Source organism: Crocodylus siamensis, chromosome 10, assembly GCF_052110815.1.
Source record: "Crocodylus siamensis isolate JL-2025a chromosome 10, ASM5211081v1, whole genome shotgun sequence".
Taxonomy (NCBI): Eukaryota; Metazoa; Chordata; order Crocodylia; family Crocodylidae; genus Crocodylus; species Crocodylus siamensis.
In genome coordinates, this window is record NC_143404.1 from 71,733,694 (window position 1) to 71,751,278 (window position 17,585).

A 17,585-nucleotide genomic window follows, 5' to 3' on the forward strand; every position below is an offset into this window, starting at 1 on the left:
TGCATTGCACAGTTATTGATTAGGGAAACCCTTCTGCTAGGTCTCCGTGTCCTGATGAGAGGGGCTTCCACGACTAGGTTGGGCTTGGGAGCTGGGAGAGGACTTGCCTTAAATTGGGAAAGGGTTTTCTGTGATGCAACATAATCCAGCCGACAGCTCTAGAAGCAGATGCAGAAGCATGTGCATCTTGCATGGCGGCACAGGCATCCGTAGCCACGCGGCTGTGTTATCCATGCAGAAGCACATGCAGTTTGTGTGGCAGCACGGGCATCCATAGCCACGTGGCTCTGTGTTATCCATGCAGAAGCACATGCAGTTTGTGTGGCAGCACGGGCATCCATAGCCACGTGGCTCTGTGTTATCCATGCAGAAGCACATGCAGTTTGCACAGCGTCAGGGGGATCCACGCTATCCATGCATGGGCCCGTAAACATGCAGATGCACACTCTTAGAGCCCTGATGCCTCCTTTCTCTTTCTTCCACACAGGCGTGCACACGCATGGGCAGAACATCCTGCTCTCATGCACATACATGCAGAGAAGGTTTTGCCTCCCCCCGGAGAGGTGCAGTTACATGTTCCTACAGGCTCTGCCACTCTCCCCCAGCACACAGGGATAGCGGGGAGGGGGGCATTGAGCCCTGGGAGGCCTGCCTCTAACCTTGCTTGTTTATGGAAAGAACTGCTGAGCCAGATGCTGAGAACCTGCATTTTACGGGTAATTTTTCAATTTATTTCCCATTGGCATTAAAAAAAGCTGCTCCCCCCGCCCCACCCTGGCTCTTGGTTTGCTATGGCAGGACCTGAAGGCTTCTGAAATGAGCCCTTTGTTCCCTGAACCTTTAGCTCTTTGGCAAAGGATGTCAAGAGTAGGAGAAAGGAAGGAGAGAAAGGGAGGGCAAGGGAAGGGGAAAAAAGGGAGTGGGAGAAACTCCAGGGAAGAAAGGAGACAGCGAGGGCACGGCATGGCCCCAGGCCTGCACCCGCAGCTCCTGCTGAGTCTACCAGCAGCTCCCGAGACTGTAAAGAGCAAAGCTGAAGGGGTCGGATGTATCCAAAGGCCTTGTCTGCGTGGCTGGGGAAAGGGAGCGATTTCCGTGGCACCGGCAACATGGAAAGGAGCTGGAGGGCCCCATGGGAATCAAGGACCTGGGAGAGCCCTGGTTTCTGGCGGGGCCTGGGCGGGGGTGGCTTAGGCTGGGGCTGCAGCTCTGCGCAGCAGGTGAGCTGGTGCCCATGGGGGCTGGAAGCCACCTGTCCTCCCCGCTCAGGGGACAAAGCCGGCCTGGACGGCCCTTTGCTGGGCATGCAGCCACTGGATCCACGTCCACTTGCTCCTGTTGCTGTGAGGGCCTAACCTGCTCCCGATGCTCTGCTCTTCCCCGCAGGTTATGAGTAAACCCCTTTAAAATCACTGCATCCTCCAGTGCCAACCACCCATCCGAAGCCCGCCTCTGATAAGGGCTAAGCATGGTCCGGCGTCCTGCCCCACACCTGACATCTCCTCCAGAGCCCTGTCCAGCCTGAGCGACCCCGGCTGCGGGCCGCGCGCCGTCCCCGACGTGCTCGGTGCACGCCCTTGCTCCTGCTGGAGCTTCTCCCGGACGTGGCAGACCTACCTCCCACCCAGGCACTGGCCCCAGCCCAAAGCTGCTTAGCCTGAAAGAATGAAGGGGCCCTCCAGCAGCACCAAGGGAGAGCGCAAGAGGACGGAGCCGTTTCCACCAGGGCTGCTCCTCATCGCTCGGGATCGGGGATCCCAGGTGTGGAGGGGCACGGCCTTCAGGGCCACGCTCACAGCAGCTGGGGTGCCTGGAGAAGCGGATGCCGGGGCTGGGTGGCGGCAAAAGGGGATTCCTCATCCTTTTCTTTCTGTTCTGGGTGTTTGCTGCCCCCGGAGCTGCAGTTTCCTGCAGCAAGTATAGAGCGTGACACACAGATGTGCAAGCAGGATGCTCCCGGGGACAGGAAGCAGACCGCAAGCATGAGCGTGGATGGAGAAAACCCTGCTCCTTGATTCACACCCGTGCTGCATGGGCCAGGCGCATTCAACGGACAGAGACGCCTTCGCATTTATTGAATTTCATTATTAAATGCCTGTGGTTGGATTCCTACTGTGTTTCCACTGCCTTTTTCCTAAGAACCAGAGGAACTGCTGTGATTAAATATCCTGGCTGTGCTTGCTGGCTGGCTTCTTACTGCAGTGCTAGACCTTCCCCAGGGGCCGACCTCAGCACCCCAAACAGCGGCAAGAGCCGGGCTTCGGTGTGCCACGCAGAGAGGGGAGGACGAGGGCACGCGCGACCCACCAGCAGCACCTACCCTTGGCCTGACTTTGCTGTTATTTTGGTCATGTCAGTCCTTATCTCTGGGGTGCGTGGGTTTCTTTATGCAGTTTGAGCGTGTGATGAAAAGTTTATGACAAAGTTCACACACACATCTATAAATATATACATATATACATATATATATATATATGTATATATTTATAGATATGTGTGTGTGCAGATAGCTAGCTAGCTATAGATAGATGGGTGTGTATAGATATATATGTATATATGTGTGTATATATCTAGGTATCTATATATATATATATATCTATATCAAAATATATTTAAAAAAAAAAAATTCTCTCTGGCTATTTCACAGCAGCCTCAATAGTCACAAATGCTTCCTGAGCAAGATGCTAGCTTGAACATCTGGAGGTGCCTTGGTGACTGCCACATTAATTGGGAGTACTGGAAAGAATGCTACATGTAGGCAGAGAGAAAAGTCATTTTTTTCTGGGAAACGCATCCTCTGGGGTGATATCAGTGAAGCCGGTTGTGCACATAGGAGCTGACCAAGAGTTTCAGGATGTGGCCTCTACAGATTTCCCAGAAAAAATTCAAGGCTTGGGTAACATGCCCAAATCACCACCAGCTAGCCTGTCGCACTCGTGTGAGAACGGCAGGGTTGTGCCCCGTGCCTAGTTCCTGGATTTGGAGACGAGAGGCTATGACGGACAGGAGGTGGAGCGCACAGTGGGGGCCATCTTCCTCGGCACTTGCTCTCTCGTTTCCCTCTGTGAGATGGCCCGGTGTGCCTCAGTCTAACTGAGCTCTGAAATGGGCAGCTTCGTGCTTCTTTGCAAACCTTCGAGCACAGCCTGCCCCCACCCGCAGAGCTGGGCATCGGCTGGCATCGAGGCACCCTGAGCCCAGAGCCCCTGACCACCCCACGCTCTGGGGTGCCCCAAGCCCAGGGCCTGACCTCACGACCAGTCCTGGCACGTGGTGCCCTGAGCAGGTCCTGATTCACAGTGAGCTCCTCTCTCCCACGTGACTCTCCCTCCATCCCTGCCCGCTCTGAGCATAAAAGATTAAGTATCTGGCCATTCACACGGCCTCACTGCACCTGCGCGGCAAAGCTCAGCCAGGCGGGGCAGAGACCCCGGCAGCCCCTCCTTAAAGCCTGGACATGGCTAGGGCGAGCCCACGAGGTTGGCGCCAGCGGATAGCTCAAAAGAGACCCGCTAGTTGGACTGCCAGCCCCCTAGATGGCTGCGGCGGCATAAATAAAGCAGCTGAAACACATGCGGGACATGCCGAAGGTTTACAGCTCGGCAGGCTCCTGTTCGGAGACGGGGAAGGCCAGTCCCAGGCCCCTCGGCTAGCAGAGCAATGCTTCGGGGCAGCCAGCCCCTGCCCGTAACACAGCCCATTTCCTGAAGGAGCTGCTGGCTTTTCGAGGATGCTCGAAAGACATCGGTGCCGAGCTTGGCAGAGGCTGCCCTGACGGGGAGGGATGCCCAAGGAGGGGGGTGGGGGGTGGAAAAGGGCACGAGAAGGGTTAAAATCCCTTGCCTGGACCCAGCAGTGGCCACTGCAATGAACCTGGAGTCTGAGGCATGGCCGTGCAGCTCAGCCCTCATTTCCCAGCTGAGGTGGAGCCTGGAGCACGGGGAGTGGCAAACTCCAGCCAATTTGTTTGCAAGTTTGTTTGCTGCTGTTGTGGGGGTTTTTTTTCCGGAGGGGTGTGGGATGGGCTGGGGGGCGTGGGATCGGCATATAAAGCCCGCGCGCTCCGGAGCTGTCATCACTGCTGTGGCACCATGAGCCGCCTCGTGGACTGAGCGCCACCCCGGCCCGCGCCCATGCCACCGCGGCGCCCGGCTGCGTGACTGGCCCGCGGGATGGTGTGAGCCCCGGGTGCGCAGGGGCTGCGTGCGCTCTCTCCCTCGGCCGCCCCGCTCGCTCTGCGTCTGGCAGGAGGCACGCCAGCCGCCTGGATGATCTGATCCCTTTCCTGCCCTAAATTACTCCTGCCCAGATGCGGTGGATAATATTCATGTTCCTGTTATTCATCAACTCCATGGAAATGCTCACGCAGACCAGCTGGAGGAAGAGAGGTACGGCATGCTGGGGTTTGCTTTCCCGCCTAGGTGGAGCTTTGTGGGAGGGCTGCGGTGTTGCGGGGAGGGTGGCCCGTGGCCCCGAGAGATCCTGGCCTGGGGATGGGTTGGCAGGTGGGACCAGAGCGGCCACACGGCCAGCTGGACGCTGTCTTTCCTGGGGGGAATGGGGGAGTGAGGAAGGCTTTTATCTTCTTGCTAGAACTGAGCTGGGGGCACGGGGAGGTTGGCGTCTCCCTCCATGCCGCAGCCCCTCTCCCTTCCCCTGGCAGCCCCCCGGTCCTGAGCTGGGTCTCAGCTGCAGAGCAGAGAAGGGGCTTTCCTCTTCCTCCCGGGCCTGGCTCGGTGTCCGCACCAGGGGTACGACCTGATGTGCAGGGGGCTCCGGCTGGGTGGGGGAGATGGGCACGTTCATGGATACCTTGCCTCCAGTGGCTGGAGGGCACAGGGTATGATCATGCTTGGGGGGCATCTGGGGGCGGGCTGGGCATTGGCCCTGTCTGCAGCAGACGCTGGCATGTGGGGTGGCATCTCCGCGGCGGTTTGAGCCCTGCCACTGCTGGGGTCCGGCGGGGAAACGGGCTGGGCAGGGGACTTCGGCTCTGCTCTTTCTAGCTGCTGCCATGAAAAATTTCCCCCCGGGGAAGCGCAGACCTGCTTAGCCAGAGCCTGCTCCACCTGCCTGCAGCCACGGCCGGGGGCAGGGAAGAAGGGACCCGCTTGGTAATGCAAAACAGCTTGTTTTTTCCCCACTCTGTGATGTGTCGGGGGGGCAGTGTCTTCCCCAGAGCTAACCCAAGGCGGGCTGGGGATCGCTGCAGCTGGGGGGGACGGGGGCATTCGTCTCACTGCTGGAAGCGACGAGACTGACCGCAGGGCCAGGCCCACGGACAGGAGAGCAGAGCCGGTGCCCTAGGCCAGGCGGGCGCCCTCGCTCCAGGTGACTTAGAAATAGGTTGAACACCGGCCAGGAAAAAAGCCCCGTGGCTGCATGGGCTGAGGGCGGCTTTGCTCACCACGGAGATGTGAGCACCACGCGCGGCCGGGTTCGTGTCCAGGCTAGACCGAGACCCGCCGCGCTGGGGCTGGGCAGGGCTGGGGATCCATCTCGGGGCGTCTCCTGCTCTGATTCTCGTACTTCGCCACCCCAGGACAAAAGACTCGTCCCCCGGGGCCGCTGGCTCCCCAGGCTGGCAGAGCACGTGGCCGGCCCCCTGCTCTTGTCCACGAGGTGCTCTCTGCTGATGCTTCGCCAGCCACCTGGCACCCACGGGAGAGGGGCAGCAGCATGGCCCCTCCGCCAAGACCTGCTCAGCTGGGGCATGGGACCTCATTCAGGAGAAGCACAGGCAAAACTAAGGCCCTGATGCAACAGGGCACTTGAACCGCTGCTGGGCTTTCGAGCCGTCACGTGCCGGAGAGCTCTGCAGAGTCAGAGCCAGAGTCCCCAGGGCTTTGCAGCCTCCCCAGGTCTCCAAGAAGGGGCTACCCAGGGAGCTTCTCTCCTCCCTCTTTCCAAGCAACACCTGCACTTCAGCGGCGCGGTGGCCCAGAGGGATTGGACCTGGGGTAGTCATCGCGGGCCACAGGCCACAGGAGCTCCACATGTGACTTGGGAGTGCCTGGCTAGACACAAACCACAACGCTCATATTTACAGTGACCCTCACTGCTCCCAATATGCGTGTGCACAGATACCTGCATGTGTGCACAAGCATACATGTCTCCCAGTGCAGGCAGCGCGCGTGCAACAGGCTTGTAACGGTCCCTAAGTACAGCTGATCCCCTTGCCCAGGGACCCCATGCTCCCCTCAGCCCCTCTGCACCCACCTCCCCAAAGAGCTGTCAAGAGAGAAGGAAAAGAGCCGCGTCCGGCAGAAATGGGGAGAGCCCAGGAGCCGGGCACAACCCCGCGGGCCGCGCTGCTCTCCCTGCCGCAGCTGGAGGGATGCAAGTGTGGCTGGCATTTAGCAAGGAGGTAATGAAGACCAGAAGGGCTTAATAGATCCAGGGTGCCGTCTGAACTCGAGGCGGGCCAAGCTGTCAACAGGGACAGCCAGAGTGGATCCTTCCAGCTGCAAACACAGGCTAGCAGGAGCCCCGGCTGCCCGGAAAGAGGGCCGGGGAGTGCAGGCAAGGGGGAAGGCAACCAGCACAGTGCACCGTGCACGGGGGCTTACCAGCTCCCTGGCTGTGCTAGGGCTTCAGCGGGGGACTGAGCTCTTCCCCCACTGCCTCGCTAAGCAGCTGGAGCCTTTACCTCCACCTGGGGCTTTTCCACCCTCCCTCGCTCCCACAGGGATGCTGTAGCTGGGGAGCATCCTCCTGAGCTCCTGGCACTGGTAGCTGTGGTGCCCTCGTGTCTCCTGCTCTCCCTGTTGCAGGGGAGTTTGGGGCTTGGCCTTGAAGCCCTTTGCTTTGTCGCATGGGCTGTGGCTGGTAGCAAGTGGACAGGACGGTCCCCTGACCCTTTCTGGACTTAGCCTCTCGTATGTGGCATCCTGTGATGGAAGGGCGCTGGCCACGAAGGGGGTCTGCCAGTCCAGCAGGTCTGGATGCTGGTTGCAAGGAGCCTCCAGGCCTCTCACCCAGATGCAGCTGGGAGCAAGGTGCAGCCTGACAGAGGGCAATGGCAGCCGTGGGGCAGGCAGGGGTCCAGCAGGCGCAGTGCATCCAGGAGGGGAAGGTCTCTTGCAGAAATGCAGCTGGACTGGCACCCTTGGGGCATCCTTTAGCAGGGTCCTTGACATGCCCAAGCCCCCATCCGGGCCACGTAGCTTGCAGGTTCTGCAGGACGGGTCTGAGTTCACACGGTGCCCGGCTCAGCAGGGCTCAGCTGGTGCAGTCACAATCCCCGTGATTCACACCACGTGGCTGGGCAGCGGGGCGTGGGAGTGTGCATACAGCGCACGTGCCCTGAGTCCAACAGGCTCACGGTGGGCATGGGATCTCCTTCCCGGAGCTGGCCCTGTGACCCCTTGCTGTGCTCGGTGTCCTGGGGCCTGCGGGCAGCTCTGTGCATTGATCTGGCTGCAGACCTCGTGGTGCATAGTGGCTGAGACCCAGGCTTTGGGCATTGCACTGCGAACCACACAGGCAGAGGTAGCAAACGTGGCTCGATCTCAGAGATGCTCTTCAGGGAACGAAGCCTGGCGCCTGCCTCGACTGTCATTCCTCACCAGTTCCAATGCACACGCTATGGGCTCTGCAGCCTGCCAGAGCCACTGGGCTGGCTTTTGGGGGCAGCTGGTTTGAGTGTGGGGTGCCTGTGAGGTTTTGCAGCTCCCACTGCTCCCCAGACCTGCTCTCAGGCCTCCCCCAGCCCCGGGGCTCTGAGTCTCCATTTAGCCTTTCTCCGGCTTTGGTCATGCGCGGCGAGGCCATTAGCAGCTGGAGTCTGGCACAGCTGCGTGCTGCAAAGCAGAAGCTGTCATTAAAGAAGATGACGCCTCTGCCCTTTGTGCTGGCAGCTCCAGGAGAAGTCTTCCAGATGTGCGGGGCTGTGCCAGCTCACCGCGATCCTAAGAGGTGCACTGCTCTGCGCCCAGGCCGGAGCCTCTCTTTTCATACTTCTAGCAATGCCTTGATGGGTCGTCGGATCAGAAACACCCAGGCCCTGTGGATGGAGATTAGATGGGACGGCGCCGCCGGGCTGTCCCCGCCCAAGCTGGAGTAGTGTAGCCCAGGGTCCGAGTAGCATCTGGCCGCTAGAGAGCTGCAGGGCCCGAGCGGTTCTTTCACACCTCGTGCCCTCGTTCACCTTCATCCACCAACCTGGGCACTTTGCACTGGCACAGCCAGAAGATGAAGGGCCAGGCGCCCACGTCTGAGAGCCCAGCCGCGGCACAGCCCACAGGGCCCTGCCAGCTCAGAGGCCGGGGATTAACAGGTGTCCAGCTGGGGTGACGAGCCCTGCAGAAGCGCAGGCGCCCGCGCCGTGCGGGGCGGGGGACGGGGCTGCCTCTCAGCCCCTGGAATATTTTCCCAAGTGTTCTTTATTTTCTCTGACATTTAGCTCATTGTTCCAGGTCAGGGCATATTTTTAACCGCTAACTGATCCTTGATTTCACTTTGGTCTGGGATAATTGCCGCTATTGTTTAAGAGGCTCAAGACGCCTCCCACACAGACGGCATTACTGGGAATTACTGGACTAGGATCCTGACTCATGGCAGGGCCAATCCAGCCGCCTGCACTGGGGCCGAGCGGGCGCTGGACTCCCCTGGACGCTGGGCCTGTGCATGAGGCTGGGCATAAGCAGCTCCATCACGCTCGAAGCTCAGGGAACGCCCGCGGGCTAGATTAAAAGACTCACGCGATTTGCAGCAAAACGTAAATGCCCCCTGGTATTAGCTACCCCCTTCTTCACCCAACGCCCGAGTTGCCCCTTGTAGCGGGTGTTATAGGGACCGAGTTTACAGAGCCGGGCAGCGTGGAGACCGTAGTGACCAGTCTTATTAGGGTATCTCCTGTCTTTGGTTTCGGGAGTCTTGGATACGGAAAGCTGTAACAGCCCATCCCCAGGAGACAGGTCTGGCAGCTGCTGCCAGCCTGGGTCTGTGCATGGGGTATCGGGGGGCACGGAGGACATTGTGAAGGGCAATGGGAGCACTGCTAAGGGAACAGCCGCTTTCACGCCTGGCCCCGGGCACCCACATCCGAGGCAGCGTCTGGCTTTGCGAGCGTCGTTCGTGGGGGGAGAGGTAATGCAGGTCTTGGGCTCGGTGGAGCTGGTGCAGCTGTGCTGACAAACCCGGGCGCGGGCGCAGCTCGGCGCTGGGCAGCTCACCGGGGCGGTCTGGGCTCTGTCTTGCAGGGAGCACCGGCCTGTTTGGGAACTGCACGGGCTGCATCCTGTGCTCGGAGGACAACGGCTGCATGGCCTGCCAGCAGCGCCTCTTCCTGCTCATCTGGAGGAAGGGCATCCGCCAGTACGGCGCCTGCGTCCACACCTGCCCACCCGGCTACTTCGGCGTGCGGGGCCAAGAGGTCAACAGATGCACAAGTACGTGCCGCGACACCCTGTCGCCTGCTCCCTGCCAGCTTGGGGAGGGGCGGTGGGGGCACGGGACTCAGCTGTACCCACAGATCCCACTGGGCATCCCGGCTGTCGGGGCCTCCGTGGCTCACCAAAAGCATCCGGGAATGTCTCCTTGCTAAAAAGGGGGCTTACACCCAATGGAAAGAAGGGGTCATCACCAGGGAGGGCTATTCTGCAGTTGCTTGGGGATGTAGGGGGGCAGTCAGGAAGGCCAAGGCAGAGATGGAGCTGGGGCTAGCTTCCCAGATTAAGGACAATAAGAAGTCTTTTTTTAAATACGTAGGGGGTAAAAAGAAGGTCCCGGGTAATGTGGGGCCCTTGCAGGACGACATGGGTAACTTGGTCGTCACACCAGACGGCAAAGCTAACATGTTTAACAATTTCTTTGCCTCCGTCTTCCTAAGTAGGGACCAGAACAGCCACCTCCCTGCTGGGCCCCCCTCGGGCCCCGGGGGAGGCACACCTGGGCCACGGGTTAGCGAGGATTTAGTTAGGGGGCTTCTGGAGGGGCTGGACGTTTTCAAGTCAGCCGGCCCGGACGATCTCCACCCTAGAGTTCTAAAGGAACTGGCCGAGGTTATTGCAAGTCCCCTGGCACTTTACGAGCGCTCGTGGTGCTCTGGTGAGGTACCGGAGGACTGGAAGAGGGCCAATGTGGTCCCCATCTTCAAAAAAGGCAGGAAGGAGGACCCAGGAAACTATAGGCCAGTTAGTCTCACCTCGATCCTAGGCAAGCTGTTCGAGAAAATTATGCTGGCACACATCCAGGAGGGGCCAGCAGGGGACTGCATGCTTAGGGGCAACCAACACGGGTTCATCAGTGGCAGGTCCTGTCAGACCAACCTGGTGGCCTTTTACGATCAGATCACCAGATAATTAGACGCAGGGGGAGCAGTGGACATCGTCTTCCTGGACTTCCGGAAGGCTTTTGACACTGTCTCTCACCCCGTTCTCATTAAGAAACTGGGGGCTGTGGTGTAGACACCCACACAGTCAAATGTGTCGCCAACCGGCTGGAGGGCCGCACCCAGAGGGGGGTAGTCGATGGGTCCTTCTCAACCTGGAAGGACGTGGGCAGTGGGGTCCCGCAGGGCTCGGTCCTCGGGCCCGCACTGTTCAACATCTTCATCAGCGACTTGGATGAGGGGGTAAAAAGCACCTGTTCAACTTTGCTGATGACACTAAGATGTGAGGGGACGTGGGCACACTGGAAGGATGCAACAGGCTACAATCAGACCAAGACAGGTGACAGGGGTGGGCGGATGAGAACAGGATGGGTTTCAACACAGACAAGTGCAAGGTGCTGCACCTGGGGAGGAACAACTGGCACCATACCTACAGGTTAGGGAACTCCCCTCTTGTCAGCACGGAGGCGGAAAGGGATCTGGGGGTCATCATTGACTCCAAGATGAACATGGGCCGGCAGTGTGGGGACGCAGTCAGGAAGGCCCACCGCACCTTGTCCTGCATCCACAGATGCATCTCGAGCAGGTCCAGGGAGGCGATCCTCCCCCTCTGTGCGGCACTGGTCAGGCCGCAGCTGGAGGACTGCATCCAGTTCTGGGCGCTGCACTTCAGGAGGGATGTGGACAACATGGAGAGGGTCCAGAGGAGGCAATCACATGATCAGGGGCAGCAGGGCAGGCCTTATGAGGAGAGGCGACAGGACCTGAACCTGTTCAGCCTCCACAAGAGAAGGCTGAGGGGGATCTAGCGGCCTGTTACAAACTAGTCAGGGGGGACCAGCAGGCATTGGGGAAGTCCCTGTTCCCCCGTGCGCTGCCAGGAGTGACCAGGAATAACGGTCACAAGCTGGCAGAGGGCAGGTTTAGGTTAGATATCAGGAGGCGCGACTTCACGGTCAGGGCGGCTAGGGCCTGGGACCAGCTTCCAAGAGAAGTGGTGCTGGGCCCTACCCTGGGGGTGTTTAAGAGGAGGTTAGATGAACACCTTGCTGGGGTCTTTTGACCCCAGTACTCTTTCCTGCCATGGCAGGGGGTCGGACTAGGTGATCTGCTCAGGTCCCTTCCGACCCTAGAAACTATGAAACTGTGAAACTGAGCACCCCAAAAGGGGAATAATTCAGGGGTTCTCCTCTGACGGTTTCAAACAGCCATGCTGCAAGGGAAGCGGTGCTGCAGTGGCCTCCAGGGAAGCAGGCTGCAAGCCTGGACTCCTGGGGTCTCTTCCCACTGAGCTCCTCTGCAACGGCTTGCGTCCCCCCGGACAGGGGGCTGTGATTCCCCCTGGCTGGGAGGCAGCTGGCGAGTGCCCAAGATGGCATGCACGGGGCTGCGTGCTCCTGGCAGGGTCTGCACTCACCCCCTACCCCTTCCCTCCCGGCAGAGTGCACATCGCCCAGCTGCGAGAGCTGCTTCAGCAAGGACTTCTGCATAAAGTGCAAGGAGAGGTTCTACCTGCACAAGGGCAAGTGCCTGAGCACGTGTCCACCGAGCACCACGGCCCAGCCCAGCACCCGGGAGTGCCAGGGTAACTAAGCACCACACCCTCTGCCCTGACCCACGCCTCTCCCCGGGGCTCTGCCCTCTTGGTTGGGAACATCCTGCACCCTATGGAGGGTCCCAGACCTGCTCCATGCCCACTGATAGCCACGATGCAAGGGTTCAAGCTCCCTGGGGCTCACCCCCATCCCCAGTGCCAAGCCCCTGACCCCCATCCAGGCACACTTGAGCCATGCCCTGATGAGGCGTTGGGGGATGCAGTGCTGCAGCCCCACTGTTCTCACGACCCCCTGATCTCCCCGCCAGAGACATGCGAGCTGGGCCCCTGGAGCGAGTGGAGCACGTGCACCAACGAGGGCCGCACCTGCGGCTGCAAGTGGGGCCTGGAGACGCGGGCGCGCGACGTGCTGGGGGGCCCCAAGGAGGAAGAGGAGGAGGCGGCGGTGGCGTGCCCGGGCCTGCTGGAGTCCCGCAAGTGCCGGATGAGGAAGCACTGCCCTGGAGGTGAGGGGGCCGGGAGCGGGTGGGCAGCTGGCGGGCAGTACCAGGCATTGCAGGGAGATGCTTGCTCCAGCCTTGCTTCTTGTGCATGGGGTGTGGAGGGAGGGAGCACGAGGGCTGGGCAAACCCACCCCGGTGGGAGACACCGGTCCTGCCCGGAGAATCCAGGGCCGAAGCAGACCAGGTGGAGACGGGGGTTGTTGTCCTGGCTTTACAGAGCCTGTCTGGTGCTTGGTGCTCACCCCCATGGGGGCAAAGCCACAGGCCAGGGGGTTGCACCGCTCTGTGTGTTGCACGGAGTCAGCCCAGTCCTCGGCAGGCCCTGGAAACTCAGCGCGCTCACTCCATCCCTGCCCCGTGGCATTAATCGAGGTGGGTGCCAGCCGTGACAGTCCCCGAAGCCAGAAGGGAGCTGATGTCACTCTTGGCTGCGACAGGCCCGGCTGTGACTGCTTTAATAAATATCGGCTTAATAACTGGCAGCAGCCCAACCTGGCGTGAGATATGGGCCTGCAGGCACTGGAAAGAGATCGGAGCGCCTGGCCCCAGCGTGGCCGGCATCTGAGGTGGGGTGCCGGGGCTCGTCACATGGAAAAGGCAGTGTGTAGGGTGCCGGGCGGGAAAGCCGGGGGCGGCAGGCGACGGGGCGAGGAGAGAACGGCTCGGCGGGGCAGAGATCCGGGGGCAAGGCCGTGCCGCGGCGCGTGAGCCAGCGCGGAGGAATGCACGGCCCCGGAGCTGCGCAGCGGGCGGGGTGCGCGTGCTGCGACCATGTGCCTCTTAGTCACGGCCCTTGGGAGACGAGGAGCCGCCCTCCTCCCCGCCTTGAGGAGCTGCCCGAGGAGACCCGGCGTGATGCCGGGCAGGGCGACGGGGGATCGGCTTTGCACCCGAAGGGGTTGTCGGGGGGGGCCGGCCCCGGCCCGGGGGGTGCTGGCTCCAGGCCCTGCTGCAGGGCGGAGGCGATTTCCCCGTGGCTCCCCTCCAGCAGTGAGCGCGGCCCCTAACTGTGCCCTGGAGCGGAGCCTGCAGCGCAGATTCCTCTCGCATCCTGTCATCCGCATGAGCAGGAGGCCGGGCTGCAAACAACCGAGCAGCCACGGGCTCTTCCCCGCTGTGGCGGAGACCCACGGTCCCAACCGCATGGGTTTGGTGGGGGCAGCCTGAGCTGTTCCCGCAGGACCCCGGAGCCCAGGCGCAAGTGGGAGTGGGGAGAGCTCAGCCACCAAAGCTGCTCGCACGGGGCAGCTGGAAGAACCGGCGGGGCACGGCTCCTGCCCACGGGCTGAGCACGGAGGCCACGACAGCCGCCTTGCTGCTGGCCTTGCCGCTCCGCGGGAGCCTGCGCACTTAGGTCTGGACACAGAGGCCGCGGCTGCGGTCTCAGGAGCGCCGCAGAGCTACCAGGGTAGGCGCCACGACGAGTCAGCTCCTGCCAGCAGCTGTCGGCCTGCTCGTGCTTCCCCCGCCGTGTCAGATGCTGGGTGTGTCGCCACCCCAGCTCAGGCAGGACACGAGTCGCACCCCCAAGCCAGATCCACGCGCGTGTCGCGACGGCCCCGGGAGCCTGCCCCCACTCAGCAGACACGGAGCAGCGGGCCCCGAAGGAGCGCTGGGCACGAGCGCGCAGCTGGAGTGAAGCCCAGGCACTGCCGGCCGCGGAGCTGGATGCGTCGCCAGGACCACCTCGGCACCGCGCACCGGTGTGGCACGCCGCCGCGGGGCTGGGCCGCCGGTGCGCCGGCGCGGCAGTAGCGCCGTGTAGGGAGGGAGGCGAGTCCTGGCCCCAGAGGAGAGGGGAGAGCTTGGGCAGAGGTGACAGGCAGCCTGGGTGGCTCAGGGGGCATCATCTAACGAAGAGCACGTGCCGGGGGCATCCTTGCAGCAGTGCCCACCCAGGCTGCAGCTGGAGCGCGGGAAACCAGCCCGCGGCTGCCCGTAAAGGGAAGCCAGTCCGGTGAGGGCCTCAGCATGGGAAGCACAGAGCAGCAAGCACCTCCCAGGGAAGAACCCCCCTGCTCGGACAGACACGGCCCCGGGCAGAGCGGTATTCAGCGGACAGCCCAGGCGAGGCTGAAGACCTGCCCGAAGAGGCTCGGGGGGCACTGGGGTCAAGTACAGCACTGCAAGGGTCAGTCCAGGGGCTCTGGCACTTCCCTCCCCTGGGAGGTGCAAGCCCCAGGGAAGCCGCAGTGCCCACCGTGACCCAGGACTGGCACCCCGAGGAGCTCGACCTGCTTGGACTCGAGACCCATCGCGCCGCGGGCACTGGCTCCCACAACACTGCGGGCCCTGGGCAGCTGCTGGACGTCCTCGTGGGACGGGGACCGGAGCTGCGACCCCCGGGGCCGCACCGCTGCATGAGCAGACACGAGCGGTGACGGGGCCGTGCCCAGCGCCCGAGGAGCTCTGGATCACGCGGAGGGACGCCCGCAGGCGGCAGCGCGCGGGCCGGGGCGGAGCGGGGGTGGCCGGGGGTGGGCCGCCACGCGCTCCGTGTGCCCCCAGCTGCCCGCCGGGGGCGGTGCCGGGGGCGGCGTGCCCACCCGAAGCCCCAGGGCTGCTGCAGCACCCCGCGCCGCGCCTCGCCCTCCCCCTCTGCAGAGCCGGGAACCAGCGAGGGGCTCCGGCGCGCTCCTCTCCCTGCCCGCCGGCTGTCCGCGGGCTGCGGGAGCCCGTCTGGGGGCGTCCCTGGGCTCCGGGCTCAGTGCGGCCCGGCAGGCCTGCTCCCAAGCGCCCGTGTCCTGCGGGGGGGAGACCAATGTGCCCCCCGTGTGGGGCCAGGCTGGGCCCGGCGCCCTCAGAAATGCCTCAGCTCCTTCCAGCAGGTGCGGGGGGCGTTCCCGGGGGACCAGACGGAAAATGCTGTGTGGTGCGCGCTCCTGCCTGCTCCGCGGGCAAAGCCTGCCTCCCCGGGCGGGGAAACCGAGGCGCGGGAGGGTGTGCTGAACAGCGCTTCAGTAACTCCCCCGAGACCCCAGAGCAAGTCCATGGGGGCTGGAGCAGAGAGCCCGGGTGTCCCGGCAGGGCAAGCGAAGGGCGAGCCGGGGGCGCTCCGTCTCCCGCTCTAACCATTGGCCGCGCTCCCCTCCCGCAGCCCGAGCTCCCCGGGGCTGCGACCCGGGACGCCGCGGCCGAGTCCCGCCCTGACCCCGCTCTCGCTTTTGTGTTGCAGAGAAGAGCGGAGCCAGGAAGAGGGTGAAGAAGGCGAAGAAGCAGAAGGAGAAGGCGGCGGGCGTGCCGGCGGGCACCGAGCGAGGGGCACGCGCGTAGGAGGGGGGGCCCGGCTGCAGCCGCCCCCGCCCCCGCCCCCGCGGCCGGCTCTCCCTGCAAACTGTTTCCTCTGCAGAAATTCACCTTGCCTCGCGGCTGCAGCAGTGGCGGGGGCCCCGCGTCAGCTCCCCCCAGCTGGCTCCGTGCAGGGACCTCGCTGGGCACAGACCGGGCTGGGGGTGCCCACTCTGCTCCCGCGCGTGGTCGGCGCAGTAGCCAGCAGGACACGCGACGGGCCCGGGGCCACCTCCAGCCCCGGGTCCGTCCCGGCCCCCCGACTGGACTGATGGGGGGCTGGCTGGAGCAGGCCTGCGATGGACTGGGAAGGGAAAGCCCCCCTCTTCCTGGGCTGCAGCGGCACTCCCTCCCGCTTGGGACCCCGCCTGTCCAGACGCGGCAACGAGCCGCCCCTTGCGGGGGCGTCCCGGGGGAGCCGAGCAAAAGGAGGCCTCGGGGCCCTGCTGGGCCGCAGCTCACGGCTGCAGGAGGGACGACGGATGAGCAGCCTCGAGGCCCCCGCAGTGGAGATCACGAGGAGCCACCGCCCCGGCAGCCCGCTCCCTGCTCCGGGCAGGGGCCGCCCCCGACGCCCCGTGCCCGCCCGCGGCCCCCCCGCTCCCCGCGCCCCGCGGCGCTGGCAGACGGCGGGTGCTGCCTCCGCCGGACGAGCGGGCTCCGGGCGTGAAACCGAGGCGGTCGGCTCCGCCCTCAGGCGGCCTTCGGCTCGGGGGGCCGGTGCCTGGCCCCTTTGCGGTTCAGCGGAGGGCCTGCCCGTCGCAGCCCGGGGGCCGTGCTCCCCGCCCGCCCGGGCGGCACCGGCAAAGCCGTGCGCGCCTCCCGCCGCGGCCGCCGCTCGCGCGCCGTGCTCCCGGGGGCCGCCGGGCGCCGCTCTCCCGCCGCGAACGGGGCCGCTGCTCGCCCCGGCGCCGGCGGCCCCGCCGCTCCCGCGGGAGGGCGGAGACAGCGCCGCCCCGCCTTGATGTCCCGCACCCCCGCAGCTCCCGGGTCCGTTTACCATGAAATAAAGACACGTGAAACCCTCCAGCGTGTGCGGCGTGTCCTGGCGGGCGCCGGGCGGGCGTCTGGGGTCACCGCTAGCGCGGGACGTAGCCAGAGGCCTCGTCCCGTCCGGGGACTGCCCACGGCTGGCCGTATGAGCGGATCCGATGCCTCGATGCTCCCGGGCCCTCCTGGGCGCACTCAGGTCTGTCCAGGGCAGCCCCGAGCACATCCACGCTGCCGGCCCCAGGGAGCGGCGGGAAGGGAGGATTTGCCTTTGCTGTGCTGCTTCCCAGAGCTCGGGCTGGGACCAGGACACGGCCCAGCCGTGCTGTGCGCCCGGGAGAGGAGCCACCCGTGCTGCTAGCAGCTTTGGCTCCCTGTGCCCACCGCCGTGCGGAGGACAGCCAGCAGCCCGGGCTCTGCGGGGGTTATCGGGGACCCCGGTAGATGCCCCCCTGTTTCAGGCCCCAGCGAAGCCGGGATTTGCCAGCAATGGGCCCTTCGCATGTGCTGCACAACGAGCCCGAGCGGAGAGGAGCGGCGTGGGGCACGGCGCGGCCCCGCAGCCCGGAGCCGGGGGGCACCCGGCGCCAGCTCGCGGCGCGGCACCGGCCCGGCCAAACACCGCGTCCCTGCGCCAGGGATGTGCTGCCGGGCAGCTGGGCTCGGTGCCGGCAGCCCGCGGGCCCCTGTCCTGGCAGCCCGGGCTCAGGCGTTTTCCCTCGCGCCTGCGGCAAGCGGTGCTGACAGAGCCGGCCGCCGCGGGCCAGGGCCGCGCCGATCCCACCCCGCCGCCGGCGGCGGGGCGCTCAGGTGCCGTGGGGAGCGGGCCGGGGGAGGGATGCGGCTGGGCTGTCCCCGGCTTCGCTCCTTCCTTTTTGCAGGCAGGGAAGTTCCCAGGAGCCGGGGAGGCTCCGCA

The 17,585-nt window shown here is 63.9% G+C and overlaps 1 protein-coding gene across 1 annotated transcript; it reads left to right on the forward strand.

Annotated features, from left to right (window-relative positions):
* The first annotated feature begins 4,038 nt into the window (after positions 1–4,038).
* Positions 4,039–16,671, forward strand: RSPO4 (R-spondin 4). Its single transcript, XM_090064709.1, has 5 exons — positions 4,039–4,388; positions 9,204–9,392; positions 11,775–11,918; positions 12,197–12,394; positions 15,567–16,671. The coding sequence occupies exons 1-5, from the start codon at positions 4,310–4,312 to the stop codon at positions 15,662–15,664; spliced, it is 708 nt and encodes a 235-aa protein (XP_089920835.1). The 5' UTR covers positions 4,039–4,309; the 3' UTR covers positions 15,665–16,671.
* Positions 16,672–17,585: the final 914 nt, after the last annotated feature.

Coding starts and splice junctions, on each gene's coding strand:
- RSPO4 (XM_090064709.1), top strand. CDS start 4,310: ATGCGGTGGATAATATTCATGTTCCTGTTATTCATCAACTCCATGGAA. Junction 4,389..9,203: donor GACCAGCTGGAGGAAGAGAG/GTACGGCATGCT, acceptor TCTGTCTTGCAG/GGAGCACCGGCCTGTTTGGG. Junction 11,919..12,196: donor CAGCACCCGGGAGTGCCAGG/GTAACTAAGCAC, acceptor TCTCCCCGCCAG/AGACATGCGAGCTGGGCCCC.